Below are 16268 nucleotides of genomic sequence, written 5' to 3' on the forward strand. Positions count from 1 at the left end.
GATTTGCACCAAATGGGCACTGTACATAATTACAAGCATTTTGCATAATCCTGCCAAGAATCTTTCAATAAACACAAAAACAAAAAAAGACACACGAGGTACACAGAGTGCTAAATATTAGTGCTGAAAGGAATTAGAATTGGCCTCACAGTTGGAGAGAAAAGGCTTTTGTAACAATTTCTTTCCCTACATGCTTCTTTTTGGATTGCATTCATATGATGTACTAGTAGTCTTTGCAGGATATGAAATAACGAGCAGTGTAAGCCTGGTATCCAGCTTGCACAATATGCAAATATCTTACCCCAGACAAAGGTAGCATTGATTCAAAATGTAATAAAAATGCATTTTCTTTTTTGATTTGGGGCTTTTCCTGTACCTTTCAAATTCTGTGTGCAGATCCCGACTCAAACGCACTGGGCTGGGGGGAATGGGCTGTTCAGGTTCTTCTGGGCTGCAGAGGCGTAAAGATAAGAGGGGGTAAAGGGAGGGGAGAAAAGGGCAAAAAATAAACACATATCGCAAGGAAACGAAAATTCAGACTGGCCTGAGTCTGACCCAGAACATAAACTGAAATTAGAAAGGTTATATGTCAGAATGTGGCGGTGAACATTATATTGTGCTATTTCATGTTATATGTTTTGCTGCGTTAAGGCAGAAAACATAGAAGGACTTAAAGCAGGGCAGTAATATTAGAGCAGAGGGAAAACTATATGAAGCCCAACAGTGCCACCTTGTGATTAATATTGAAAAATAAAATGTTTCATTTGCTGTATTTAACAAACCTAGAAATGAGATTGAAGAGATCCTCTGTTTTTGCTTCACGGTTGCTGATGTATTCTGGAGTTGGATCCACTTCCTCACTATTGTCATAAAGGAAACAGATCAATGAACTTACTGTGGCATACACACATTTATATAATCTTTTCAGTCATGTCTAATTTGGAAGAGTCTCGTCAGGTATTTTTAGCGAGCTGAAAATGAGATGAGACTACTTTGAAGTGAGCTCAGTGGCCAAATGCCATCATGCATCTCGCCGCCAACACTGCTGTGAAGTGAATGGGAAAGTAGTTTTAGTTGTCTACCTTTCCTCTAAGTAATCGTCCACTGAGACTTCCTCTTCTGTTGCCAGCCCTGGCTCGTCATCCTTGAAACTGAAGTACAAATGAAGGGGGGGGGTCTTATTAGATATACATACGAATCTTATGCATAACATGTTAGAGCCAAAGGAAAGATACTTTTCATTTGCTTGTTTTCATCTACAAACAGGTGATAAATTAAAGTTTTTGAATATATATTTATTTTGTTTCTGGATAGCTATTACAGTGGGGTAAATAAGTATTCTCCCACTTGAAAATATTAGAGAGGCCTGTAATTGTCAACATGGGTAAACCTCAACCATGAGAGACACAATGTGGAAAAAAATCACATTGTTTGATTTTTAAAGAATTTATTTGGAAATCATGGTGCAAAATAAGTATTTGGTCTATACCAAAAGTTCATCTCAATACTTTGTTATGTACCCTTTGTTGGCAATAACGGAGGCCAAACGTTTTCTGTAACTCTTCACAAGCTTTTCACACACTGTTGCTGGTATTTTGGCCAATTTCTCCACAAGCTTTTCACACACTGTTGCTGGTATTTTGGCCAATTTCTCCATGCAGATCTCCTCCAGAGCAGTGATGTTTTGGGGCTGTCGTTGGGCAACACGGATTTTCAACTCACTCCATGGATTTTCTAAGGGGTTGGGATCTGGAGACTGGCTAGGCCACTCCAGGACCTTGAAATACTTCTAACGAAGCCACTCCTTTGTTGCCCTGGCTGTGTGTTTGGGCTCATTGTCATGCTGAAAGACGTCTCATCTTCAATGCCCTTGCTGATGGAAGGAGATTTTCACTCAAAATCTCTCGATACATGGCCCCATTCATTCTTTCCTTTACACAGATCAGTCGTCCTGGTCCCTTTGCAGAAAAACAGCCCCAAAGCATGATGTTTCCACCCCCGTGCTTCACAGTGGGTATGGTGCAATTCAGTATTCTTTTTCCTCCAAACAAGAGAACCTATGTTTCTACCAAAAAGTTCTATTTTGGTTTCATCTGACCATATCACATTCTCCCAGTCTTCTGGATCATCCAAATGCTCTCTAGCGAACCGCAGACGGGCCTGGACGTGTACTTTCTTCAGCAGGGGGACACGTCTGGCAGTGCAGGATTTGAGTCCCTGGCGCCGCATTGTGTTACTGATAGTAGCCTTTGTTACTGTGGTCCCAGCTCTCTGTAGGTCCTTCACTAGGTCCCCACGTGGGGTTCTGGGATTTTTGCTCACCATGCTTGTTATCATTTTGACGCCACGGGGTGAGGAGGGAGTTGAAAGTCCGTGTTGCCCAACGACAGCCCCAAAACATCACTGATCTAGAGGAGATCTGCATGGAGGAATGGGCCAAAATACCAGCAACGGTGTGTGAAAAGCTTGTGAAGAGTTACAGAAAACGTTTGGCCTCCGTTATTGCCAACAAAGGGTACATACAAAGTATTGAGATGAACTTTTGGTATTGACAAAATACTTATTTTCCACCATGATTTGCAAATAAATTCTTTAAAAATCAAACAATGTGATTTTCTGTTTTTTTTTTCCACATTCTGTGTCTCATGGTTGAGGTTTACCCTTGTTGACAATTACAGGCCTCTCTAATATTTTCAAGTGGGAGAACTTGACTAAATACTTATTTGCCCCACTGTATGAGCGAAAACTAAAATTGAAAAAAATACTTGATGTATTGAAATATGTCATCACCGATACCTGGTTGAGTTCGAGTCATTTGGATTGAGGTTTTCGTACAAGGCGGTGAGCGTTTCAACTTTGGAGCTGTGAAAATCAAATGAATGGATTTCATTATTAAATACTCTGTGAACACATTTGTCATGAAAGAATGCAAGCATGCTATTAAAATACTTAAAATAGAATGCACTGTGTTATGAAAATATATTGCATGTTTGATTACAGTTTGATTTTCTCTGATTAAACTGCAGCTCATCACTATGAAACCTGAAATACAGTAATTACTTCCATTTAAAAACGCATCTGTGCTTCAATTATTTGAATTATTCAAATAGGCATTGCATTATTTCAATTTAGAGTGCTGAAGGCCATCACAAGTAGAAAAGCATTACAAAAAAATGAATAAATGCAATATGTATATACTATATGACCCATTTAAAAGTTAAGGATACGTCATCTTTTTGCAGAAATAATGCACTTGAAAATGATAGTCTGAACGGGTATGCAAAAAGACCTTCTTTTCCTTTCAGATATGACAAAAAATCGGATTTGTGCATTGAGACATGAGGTATGAACCAAGGGCGTAGGTTTGGTCTCAACATTGGTAGGGACGATATCACGTCATAACCTGCATGTACACTTTTTGCTGGGACCGAGACAATAATAAGACCAAACGGATTGGGTGAACAGGGGTCAGGGCTAAATTTCTCACAAATATGAACTTAATTAATTGATAGGCTAAATGATCAATGCAAAATAAATCTGTATTGACTTGTACTAACTTTCATTTGTATTGGTTCAGGTGATACACCAAACTTTCGTTTTCAAAAAGTATGAAAGAAACATTTTGAAAACGGATTTAATTGGCAAATTTAAATTGCAATATCTGAGCATAAATTACATTAACATACACAATACATATAGTGTATACTGCATACATGCCAGCAGTGTATATAACAAAAATAGTTTGTTTTTTTTAAATGGCGTTTGGAGGGGGGGGCACATTCAGGTAGTGAAAAAGGGTAAAGGTAAGGTCTGAACATCATGAAAATTACCCACTTAATAACAGTAGGGACAATTCTATCCTTACAACATAAGGGAAGACAATCTAAATGACCTTTAGAACTGAACTCATTATATAATACAAATAAGGTTGCTTAAAAGTTGGAACAATTTGAGCATCCTGAAAAGTTGCAAGTGTTATGTCCCTAACGTCCCTATGCAAACCTATGCCCTTGGTATGAACCTAGCCTTAGATTCATCTTGAAATTTCACTTGGAAGCCAAAATGCACTCAATTTCTCTTCGCTTACTACAGGGGTGTCCAAACTTTTTGCAAAGGGGGCCAGATTTGGTGTGGTAAAAATCTGGAGGGCCAACCTTGGCCTTTACGTAGAACAATAAATTTAAGCAAATTTGAGCAAGCCATTCTGTGTGTCACATTTGCTTTATTATTGGCAACCAGTTCAGGGTGTCCCCTGCCTACTGCCCGTAGTTAGCTGGGATAGGCTCCAGCACCTCCGCGACCCTCGTGAGGACAAAGCGGCATGGAAAATGAATGAATGAATTATTTTTTTTATTAATTTAGGGCTGTCAAAATTATCACGTTAACGGGCGGTAATTAATTTTTTTAATTAATCATGTTAAAATATTTGACGCAATTAACACACATGCCCCGCTCAAACAGATTAAAATGACAGCACAGTGTCATGTCCACTTGTTACTTGTGTTTTTTGGTGTTTTGTCGCCCTCTGCTGGCGCTTGGGTGCGACTGATTTTATGGGTTTCAGCACCATGAGCATTGTGTAATTATTGACATCAACAATGGCGAGCTACTAGTTTATTTATTGATTGAAAATTTTACAAATTTTATTAAAACGAAAACATTAAGAGGGGTTTTAAGATAAAATTTCTATAACTTGTACTAACATTTATCTTTTAAGAAATACAAGTCTTTTGGATCGCTTTAACAGAATGTTAATGTTAATGCCATCTTGTTGATCTATTGTTACAATAAACAAATACAGTACTTATGTACAGTATGTTGAATGTATATATCCGTCTTGTGTCTTATCTTTCCATTCCAACAATAATTTACAGAAAAATATGGCATATTTTATAGATGGTTTGAATTGTGATTAATTATGATTAATTAATTTTTAAGCTGTGATTAACTTGATTAAAAATTTTAATCGTTTGACAGCCCTAAATTAATTATTTCAACAATCTCGCAACTAGCCTTTGTGGCGTTCTCTTTCGACTCTCGGGCTCTTGCGAAATACTGCTGCTGTAAAATTAAACTAGCTTCAAGTTGCTTCGATTTCTCGCTACATATCTTCCCTGTAATCTTGTCGTACATGTCAGCGTGTCTTGTTTGTTAATATCGCCTCACATTGAACTCTTTAAAAACAACGACTGTCTCTTTGCAAATGACGCAGATACAGTTGTTGCATATTTTAGAAAAGTTGTTTTTTTTTTCACCTATCCTTGAAGCGTCAGCCGTCACAGTCAACTTTCTTTTTTTTGTTGATTGTCGCCATTTTAGAAACGGGGAATAAAGGGCAACGCGGGGTAATGTTGCTTAGAATGCTGCTGCCTTTTAGTGGGTAAATGAGGAGCAGCATTTAGTGTGTAAGCTACTTCATATGCTGGTAGCAGTGCTGCTGACCAATTTATTAAGTCTGTGTGCGGGCCAGACGTTATTGATTTTATGACAGAGGCTGGGGGCCGGATGAAATTTGACCATGGGCCGCATTTGGCCCCCGGGCCGGACTTTGGACATGTCTGGCTTACTACATTGAATCATGTGTTCCAATATTCTGTTTGTTTACGTTGCCTTATGTGACTACACAGCATACTAACATAAATACAGATCATAACATTAGGAATAGCATAGTTGTTAAAACATTGTCATTTTTTGGTGCCCACAGTAATATACAGTAGATTTCCAAAAATATTGAAAAGGTCAAATTATTAAGCGTTCTATCCCCCCACATTATGTGTGACTGATGGCACTATTGTTAAGAAATTAAACTATTCCGACAATTAAGACAGCTAAAATTTCTGACCTTGAGTTGTGTGAAAGCTCTGGTTCTTCACTGATTAAGAAAAGCTTAGAGTCATCAGTTTCTGGGACATCAACATTTTCTGAATGGATGGAAACAACTTGAAGATAATCAGCGATGATTTCAGGGAGCGGTGCGGCCACCTTGGTGCTGTCTGGTCTCGTGTCTTCAAGTTGGTCCTTACTCTGGTTCTCCCTCACAAGCTCAGGAGGGGGCACCTCCACCTTTGGAGGCTCATTAACAGTGACAACGGCTGTCTTGACACTTGAGTTGACTCTGTTAACAAGACAGACAGTGAAACAAATTGACTGGAGAGAAGACCACTTAAGGCAATTCCAATAGACACCTGGCGGAGGATTTACATGTGTTGTGTCTTAGGTGGTTGTGGTGGAGATGCGACAGATGTGACGGGGATGACAGGGGAGGGGAGTGGAGCTCTGGTAGAAGTATCATCCGCAATCTCCACCCTGCACATATGGAGCACACTTGGACATTTAGTAAATTCTGGCATTGAAGGTGTCACCGTTTCATCACATTGAGTCCCTATACCGGGGTGTGAAACTAATTTTTGCCACGGACCACATTGTAGTAATGGTCCTCTTTGGAGGGCCATTATTTCTGCCAACTAGAGCTAACGAAATTAACTGATTAATGGCTGAAAATTGATCATCTAATTGATCGACAACTACTGTATTTTATTAATCGATTGTTTAGAGACATTATTGACCTAAAACTGGTCCAAATCCTCTATTTTGCCCGTCTTCATATCAAATATTTTGTTTTTCATTTAACATTATTAATACAAAAAAGGTGGAATCAGTAAATATCTTTTATTTATTTATTTATTTATTTATTTATTTTAATTGAAAAATAAAATATTTTCTCAATTTTAAATGATCATATTTAGTTGGTTTTTTAACTGAAAAAAAAAACAAACACAAATATTCCCTTATTATTTTTATTTTGGTTTACTTTTTGTTTTGTTTGCAATATTCGGGTCTTTTACTACACAAGCTAGCCAAACACCCAAATAAAATTCACAACCACAAACCATAAAATACATCCGGTCTCACTTAAAATGTAAACCCAAATATAAAACCACATGAAGGACAGGTTCATGTTTGATCCTGACTACACAAATGTAGTCGAGAATAAAAGGTTTTTGAACGATGGGATCCCCGCCTTTTCTTTAAAAATGTGAAAAATACTGTACTTGACATATGTGCTTTTTATAAAACTGTGCAAATGTTCACATAGAATGAAATCAAAGAAACTGGCGTGATTGCAACAGTTGTTCAACACTATTATTTTTTCACAAAAAATATGGCTACTGTATCATAGCATCTACTGTATCTGTATCTACTGTATCAGTTGACGAGACAGATTCTAGAGACTTTGTGCCACAGCTCCCCGTAGGGAGCCGGGCCAGGCAGAGCGTCTTGAAAGTTATCACTGCAATTAACTCAAACACACGCTGTGTTCCAACGCTGGGTTTAGGTGGAATCAGGACAAAAGTTTAAGCGCATACAAGCAAGCAGGAGTGTCTCAAGAGGGATTTGGTCAAGGATAATTATTATATAAAAGAGCACCATGCATGCACTTTGAAATGTTGTCATGCATGCACTTTGAAATGTTGTGAAAAAAATTAAATGAATGGAAAAAATTAGCGTACCATATTTTTCGGACTATAAGTCGCACCTGAGTATAATTCGCACCAGCCCAAAAGTGCACAATGAAGAGGAAAAAAAAAAACATAAGTCGCACCAGAGTATGAGTCGCATTTTTTGTGGAAATGTACTTCATAAAATCCAGCACATACAGTAGAACAGACATGTCATCTTGAAAGGCAATTTGAAATAAAAATACAATAGAGAACAACATGCTGAATAAGCGTAAAGTATGATAATGTTACATGATGCATGAAAAACAAAATTAGCTGGTATGTTAACGTAACATAGTTATTGAGAGTAATTCAGATCCCTATAGCATAAAGAACATGCTAACAAGTTTACCAAACCATCAGTGTCACTCCCAAACACCAAAATAACATGTGAAATGATATAATAATGTGTTAAGAATTTCACACATTAGTCGCTCCAGAGTATAGGTTGTACCCCCAGCCAAAATATATAAATTACTGCGACTTATAGTCTGAAAAATACGGTAACTTTAACTTGAAATATTTACGTAAAATGAATGATAACTGCCCTTTTTTTTTTTTTTCCTTTTAACCAAGAATCGAGACTGTTTTACTGTACGTTCATATCTATAGAAATTCCGGGATTAACGCATTTATTTGCAAGAATTTTCAAACTAAAAACGGTTTCGTGATGGCCGCCATGTTGGATTTTGTATCCATACACGATAGTGTAACTTTACATTCAAATAATCAGGTCTTTTCAGCCATATGTTTTTGGCAAAAAACTAGTAATTTGACATTTCATTTTGTATATCCATGCAAAAAAAAATTGGGCTTTAACATTTCAATCTAAAAACGACGATGGCCAGATAGCCGGCAAGACTTGCTGAGGCAATAGTGACATCGGAATTCAACCTATATAAGTTGTGATTGTATCTGAAAAATGCAAAATTTGCTTTTGTTAAGTAAAACCAAGATAATTCTGCAGGCATTCCTCAAGTATTAAGTTTCTGATGTGAAAATTGAGTGATTTACTAGTTGTTGAAAAAAATTGCACTGAATGGGAAAAAAATTAAGTCGCTATTGCGGGCAAAAACTTATATGTTTAATATTGCTATTGATCCTGAAAATACAGGTGAAAATTTCGGCTTTTTTTTTTTTTTTTTTTTTTGTGCATCTAGCGCAAAATCTAAGAATTTGATAGACATTTTAAGTGCTGTTATATCAAAAATAATTGATCTAAATTTCATTAGGGAACAACTTAGAATTTTCTTTTTTGTACCACTGCTCATGGAGACTGTTCTTTTCTTTGTAGGTCTCATTATTTTTTCTGGGACTGGGCACTGGTCCCCAACCATTTCTTGGTGCTATTTGAGGTATGTTTGGGTCAATGTCCTGTTGGAACACCCTTGACCGGCCCAAAACATTTTAATAGTCTCCATATTTCATGACTCCTTGCACACTGTCAAGGCACCCAGTGCTAGAAAAAAGAATGAGGTCAACAAAGAAAAGAACACAGTGCCGATAGTAAAAAATGGTGGCGGTCCAATGATGTTTTGGGGTTGTTTTGCTGCCTCTGGCACTGGGTGCCTTGACAGTGCACAAGGACTCATGAAATATGGAGACTATCAAAATGTTTTGGGCCGGAATGTATGGTGTAGTGTCAGAAAACTGGGTCTGCGTCAGAGGTCAAGGGTGTTCCAACTAGGGTTGTTCCGATCATGTTTTTTTTGCTCCTGATCGTTTTAGTTTGAGTATCTGCCGATCCCGATATTTCCCGAGCCGATTGCTTTTTTTGCTCCCTATTCAATTCCAATCATTCCCGATCATATACATTTTGGCAATGCATTAAGAAAAAAATGAATAAAACTCGGACGACTATATACATTCAACATACAGTACATAAGTACTGTATTTGATCATTATGACAATAAATCCTCAAGATGGCATTTACATTATTAACATTCTTTCTGTTAGAGGGATCCACGGATAGAAAGATTTGTGACGTTGTATATTGTGACTAAATATTGCCATCTAGTGTATTTGTTGAGCTTTCAGTAAATGATACTAGAGCCATGCCCAAATGCATGATGGGAAGTGGAACCATGACTGTGCGTAGTGCTACCAATTGATATATCTTCTCTGCGTTGGGAAATAACATAAGGTGTTAAGAAAAAGATCAATTGCTACCTTGCTTCCCCACATTGCTTCCCATGATATTTCTAAACGTAGGGAGAGGGATTGTAAGGCTTTAGCCAATTAAAAAAAAGGCTCCAAAGGCTGCCAAAATTCACCCTACTCATTTTACGCTGCCTTTTATCTCTCTATATAGGTAAAACGGCGCCATTTCAGATTGAGCGCGACAATGCGTGAGTGGGTCGTACAGCGCATGCATTAATTGCGTTAAATATTTTAACGTGATGCATTTTTTAAGAATTAATTACCGCCGTTATCGGGATAAATTTGTTAACCCTACCTTAAGCCTAAACTAAAAACTCTATATGAGTGTAACATATTATGTCTGTAATGTTAAATACAATTAGAAAACGATTTAATTAAAATATATATATATATATATATATACATATATATATATAAATATATTAAAAAAAGGCATGGCCGATATTTTTTTGCCGATTCCGATACTTTGAAAATGACGTGTTTGGACCCGATCGATCGGCATCTCTAGTTCCAACAGGACAATGACCCAAATCACACCTCAAATAGCACCAAGAAATGGTTGGAGACAAAGCGTTGGAGAATTCTGAGGTAGCCATCGATGAGTTCGGATCTAAATCATATTAAACACTATGGAGAGATCTCAAAATTGCTGTTGCAAAAAGGCACCCTTCAAATCTGCGAGACCTGGAACAGTTTGCAACAGAAGAGTTGTCCAAAATTCCATCTAAGAGGTGCACGAAACTTGTTGATGGTTATAGGAAGCGACTGCTTTCTGATATCTCTTCTAAAGGATGCACACCCAAATATTAAGTTGCGGGTGCCAACAATTATGTCCATTTATTGCATTCTGTGTAAAATTGTGTACATTTTAGCTTTTATTTTCAGCTTTTTTCTGTTTTTCTAATGCACATCCAAGAAATAAACACATTCATACTGAGACCATTTGTAATTGCATTAATTACCGTGAAAAATGCTGTATTTTCTGGAAAATTCCAGGGGTGCCAATAATTTTGTCCATGACTGTATATGCTTAAGGGAGGTGCCTCTTTTGGTTTTAGGTCACTAGTAACTTTGGTTTTGAAAATATTTGAATTTTCAGTTTTTGAAAAGAGGCCTCCCACGCAGCAGCGCCCCCCCCCCGGCCTGTTTCCCGTCAACTGGGAGTGAAGTGCATAATTGTATTTATAATTGTGTAACAACAAAGTAGGTAAAATGTGGAGAAAAATATTGCCGTGCTAGAAAAAAAGTGACTGAAATTTTGGAATGAGAATTCCAATTCTGGTTTTAATCATCAAAAATATATAACTTTTTTTTCAAATTGTTTCCCCAGTATTATCAAAACTATACAGGAACATCTTTAAAATAAGACATTTATGGCATGCTGTGATGCATTAATCAGTGCAAGTCATCAAAAAAGTGAGTATAGGTAATATCATTTCAAAGCAGTTTCTGAAAGACATTTTATAAAAATTAAATTTACCTTTTAGCCACAAATGGTGTGCTTTCTCTAGTCACTGAAGCATCAGCTGCTTGAGACCTGTGCATTTTTTTTTCAAAAATATATGCCTTATAAGAACGAGAACATGTAAACGCGATTCCAAAGCTGTATAAAGCCAAGACTTACTCAAATTTCTTAGCAGCAGAGAGCACATAAGACCGCTGTCTGGCCGCAGATTTGTTCAGGACTTTGCTTGCTGCTGCCGTGCTGAAAAAGGAGCCATTGTAGTGTTAATGCAATCTCTCAGCAGGTAAGGTTTAAATTGGACTCTGTGTGTGCGTGCGCATGAAGAGAAAGTCCTACCGTTTCACCTGCTCCTCACTACTAATCCTGCTCTCCTCATCAGTAGCTTGCTTCACCGTGTGGGGAGCACTAAGGACAACACAAACACACACTTCACAATAACAGTCACGCTTCTCCAGACAGTACATTTGCTTTGTGAGCTTACATTTTCTTGTAGCCATCCGAGTGCCTTTGGGGGAGTTCTGATTTCCCACTGCCAAAATACAACACACCCATAATGAAAAAATAAAAAAGAATTACGAGAGCCTTCACTTTTCGGTAGAGCTTTATAAACCTTTACTAGTGGAAAGGATATCATTTTAACGTAATCCGTCAAGTCATTGGTCATGATTAGAAAACTGAAGGTCATTTTTAAAAATCCCTTTTGTGCTTGAGTTTTTAAGTTTTGATGGAATGTAAATTGGACTTTGGCTTAGGTAAATACAGTGGGGCAAATAAGTATTTAGTCAACCACTAACTGTGCAAGTTCTCCCACTTGAAAATATTAGAGAGGCCTGTAATTGTCAACATGGGTAAACCTCAACCATGAGAGACAGAATGTGGGGGGGGGGAAAAACAGAAAATCACTTTGTTTGATTTTTAAAGAATTTATTTGCAAATCATGGTGGAAAATAAGTATTTGGTCAATACCAAAAGTTCATCTCAATACTTTGTTATGTACCCTTTGTTGGCAATAACGGAGGCCAAACATTTTCTGTAACTCTTCACAAGCTTTTCACACACTGTTGCTGATATTTTGGCCCATTCTTCCATGCAGATCTCCTCTAGAGCAGTGATGTTTTGGGGCTGTCGTTGGGCAACACAGACTTTCAACTTCCTCCTCACCCCGTGGCGTCAAAATGATAATAAGAACGGGGAGCCAAAATCCCAGAACCACACGGGGGGACCTAGTGAATGACCTACAGAGAGCTGGGACCACAGTAACAAAGGCTACTATCAGTAACACAATTCGCCGCCAGGGACTCAAATCCTGCACTGCCAGACGTGTCCCCCTGCTGAAGAAAGTACACCTCCAGGCCCGTCTGCGGTTTGCCAGAGAGCATTTGGATGATCCAGAAGAGGACTGGGAGAATGTGTTATGGTCAGTTGAAACCAAAATACAACTTTTTGGTAGAAACACAGGTTGTCGTGTTTGGAGGAAAAAGAATACTGAATTGCACCATACCCACTGTGAAGCATGGGGGTGGAAACATCATGCTTTGGGGCTGTTTTTCTGCAAAGGGACCAGGACGACTGATCTGTGTAAAGGAAAGAAAGAATGGGGCCATGTATCGAAAGATTTTGAGTGAAAATCTCCTTCCATCAGCAAGGGCATTGAAGATGAGACGTGGCTGAGTCTTTCAGCATGACAATGATCCCAAACACACAGCCAGGGCAACAAAGGAGTGGCCTCGCAAGAACCATTTTAAGGTCCTGGAGTGGCCTAGCCAGTCTCCACATCTCAACCCCATAGAAAGTCTGTGGAGGGAGTTGAAAGTCCGTGTTTCCCAATGACAGCCCCAAAACATCACTGCTGTAGAGGAGATCTGCATGGAGGAATGGGCCAAAATACCAGCAACAGTGTGTGAAAAGCTTGTGAAGAGTCACAGAAAACGTTTGGCCTCCGTTATTGCCAACAAAGGGTACATAACAAAGTATTGAGATGAACTTTTGGTATTGACCAAATACTTATTTCCTACCATGATTTGCAAATAAATTTTTTAAAAATCAAACAGTGTGATTTTTTTCCACATTCTGTCTCTCATGGTTGAGGTTTACCCATGTTGACAATTACAGGCCTCTCTAATATTTTCAAGTGGGAGAACTTACACAATGAGTGGTTGGCTAAATACTTGTTTGCCCCACTGTATATAACAAGTTGCTCCAAGCACGATTCTAACCAGTGCCACCACAATAGCAGCGGAAAAATCAGACAACTGACGTAAACACCCTGATTGACTGTTCTCTTGCCAGGGCGCTTTTTATGGAAGTTAAGGCTAATTTGTTATGTGTTATGAATTTATTGCAGTGTCATGGCTCAGTGGTAGGGAAAAATCGTTCCTCAACTGGTGACCTTGTCTAAGTATCCTTAAGCAAGATACTGAACTCCACGTTGCTCCTGATGCTCAGCCATTAGTAAGCAAATGAGCATATAGTATCAAACAGTGTTGTTTTCGTCAATGATGACTATAACAGTTATGCAGTCATTAAACCGCTCTTGAAAAAACCTACTCTTGATCCTCATATCTTGGCCAATTATAGACCTATCTCTAATCTACCCTTCCTCTCCAAAGTCCTTGAAAGAGTGGTAGTTAAACAACTCTGTCAGGACCTACAGGACAATAGTTTAATTGAACTTTTCCAGTCTGGCTTTCGAGCTCATCATAGCACTGAAACTGCATTAGTCAAAATAACTAACGACTTGTTACTAGCCGCTGAAGATGGATTAGTCTCGATCCTGGTTCTGTTGGACCCTGAGTGCAGCCTTTGACACAATGGACCATAATATCTTATTGCAGAGACTAGAATGGGACATAGGCATTAGAGGAGCAGCCCTCTGCTGGTTTAAATCCTATTTCTCTCACCAGTTTGTCAATGTAAACCAGCAATCATCACCGTATTCCAGAGTCAGTTATGGTGTGCCGCAAGGGTCGGTCCTTGGGCCCATCTTGTTTACGCTGTATATGCTTCCTTTAGGCAATATCATCAGAAAACATAGCATTAACTTTCATTGTAACGCTGACGACACACAACTGTATTTATCAATTAAACCTGAGCAGATCAGGCAAGCACCTGCGTCCGAGATATAAATGCCCAGATAGTCAATCTGGACAATGTAAGCGTAGCCTCCAGCCCCACAGTTAAAAACCTAGGAGTTCTATTTGACCCAGACTTATCATTTAAAGCTCAAATTAAACAAACCTGCAGAACAGCCTTTTTTCACCTGCGCAACATAGCCAAAATTACAAATATTTTGTCTAAGAACGATGCAGAAAAATTCACGCGTTCGTTACATCTAGATTGGATTACTGTAACTCCTTACTTGCAGCTTGTCCTAAAAGTCCTCTAATAGGTCTTCAGCTAGTCCAGAATGCAGCACCAAGACTTTTAACAGGAACTAATAGAAGAGAGCACATCACCCCAGTGCTCCAGGCCCTTCACTGGCTTGCAGTCAAGTTTAGAATTAAATTTAAAATCCTCCTTCTTACATTTAAGACCATTAATGTTTGGGGGCCATCTTATCTGACCGATGCTCTGGTTCCATACCGCCCCAACAGAACATTTCGTTCTCAGAATGCAGGTCTACTGGTAGTTCCCAGGGTCTCTAAAAGTACAGTAGGAGCTAGAGCCTTTAGCTACCAAGTTTCCGTCTTATGGAATCAGCTTCCAGCAAGTATTAAAGAAGCCGACACAGTCTGTACATTTAAGATCAGACTAAAAACATTCGTATTTTACAAAGCTTATGGTCAGGTTAGTTGAAATCAGACTAGACTCACAGTTCAGTCTAAGCTGCACTAGAAGCTATAACGCTCGGGGAAGTTCAGCCACTGATTCCTATCCCCTTTCTCACTCTACCTACCACTTGTCTTACTTTATTTCTCTTTTCTAATTCTAATATCTAGTTGACTAGTCCCTTCATCATTAGTCACCCGGTGTCCCCTTTCCCCCCTCCCCTCTGGGGAGTGGCTATTTTTCAGCCGCAACCTCCTGACTATCCTGACCTCTGGCTGGATGGACGTCCTCGCTGTACTTGGATTCCATTGACGCATATGTAAGTCGATGCCAATGACGGCCAGGGACGTCCAAATTTCCCATTCATTTTCAATGGCAAAAAAAAAAAAAAAAAAAATGTCCCAAATAAACAGGAAATGACCAGATATCAATAGGACGTGTCCCCCAAATGTCCCCAATTCCATTGACGCATATGGAAGACGATGCCATTGACGGCCATGGACGTCCAAATTTCCCATTCACTTTCAAGGGCAAAAAAAAAAAAAAAAAAAAAAAAAAAAAAAAGATCTGTAACTCCCTACAGCAAAGGTCCAAAGTAATTTCTCCAGAAAGTGCAGTTTGTAGTTGAAAATAATGTACTGTTTTCCTGCTGAATTTTTATTATCACGTGATAGATTTGTAGATGCTATAATATGTGCTCGTCTGTCAGTGTTCATTCGAAATAGTTGGAAACCTTATTTTATTTATTTTTGAAGTGAAACTTTTAATTATTAATTTTAATTTTACAGACAAAAATAGAGTAAACGTCGACTAAAACAACACGAAGACAAACATAATATTTTGAAATGACTAAAATACGACTACTAAGTATTATCGTCCAAAAGACTAAGACGAAAATTTAAATGGCTGCCAAAAACAACACTGGTGTCAAAGTGCTTTGAGTGCCTTGATGGTGGAAAGGCGCTGTACAAGTGTTAAGGCCCAAGTACACCAGATGCATGACCGTTGCGGTTCCGGTCCGGTTCAGTGTTGACTGCGTGCCACGCAGTACGTCAAAAACAGGCAAATCATACCAGCAGCGCAAGGCTGCGGTCCGCCAATTCCGTCCCCTCATGAGCTCTCGCGTGATCGCGCGCGATAATGTGCCATTTAAAACAATGACAAACACACGGAGTCTGTACTCATCAGAGAAGCAGAGAGAGAGCACATTTTTTTCCTTGCATATTGCTATTGTGACGTTTGCTAAGCAGAAGTTTGGCCGCGAAAACAACACATAGCTTCAACGCCTTTTTCCTCTTTTTCTTTAATAACTTCCCGCCACCTCACCAATGCAAAAACAACAACTATATACAGTGCCTTGCAAAAGTATTCGGCCC

At 38.7% G+C, this 16268-nt stretch overlaps 1 protein-coding gene across 2 annotated transcripts in view; it reads right to left on the reverse strand.

Moving 5' to 3' along the window:
* The window catches only part of znf185 (zinc finger protein 185 with LIM domain), a 61714-nt gene that overhangs the window by 37474 nt on the left and 7972 nt on the right, over nt 1–16268 (reverse strand). For both annotated transcript variants that reach the window (XM_057850624.1, XM_057850622.1), the window contains exons 7-16: nt 11606–11653; nt 11461–11529; nt 11284–11364; nt 11140–11196; nt 6202–6306; nt 5843–6115; nt 2797–2862; nt 1083–1151; nt 783–860; nt 377–451 (exon numbers count right to left, since the gene is read on the reverse strand). In XM_057850624.1, the coding sequence (XP_057706607.1) occupies nt 377–451; nt 783–860; nt 1083–1151; nt 2797–2862; nt 5843–6115; nt 6202–6306; nt 11140–11196; nt 11284–11364; nt 11461–11529; nt 11606–11653 (921 nt within the window). The remainder of the gene's footprint in view (nt 1–376; nt 452–782; nt 861–1082; nt 1152–2796; nt 2863–5842; nt 6116–6201; nt 6307–11139; nt 11197–11283; nt 11365–11460; nt 11530–11605; nt 11654–16268) is intronic.

The sequence above is a fragment of the Corythoichthys intestinalis genome, chromosome 11 (genome assembly GCF_030265065.1).
Source record: "Corythoichthys intestinalis isolate RoL2023-P3 chromosome 11, ASM3026506v1, whole genome shotgun sequence".
Taxonomy (NCBI): domain Eukaryota; kingdom Metazoa; phylum Chordata; class Actinopteri; order Syngnathiformes; family Syngnathidae; genus Corythoichthys; species Corythoichthys intestinalis.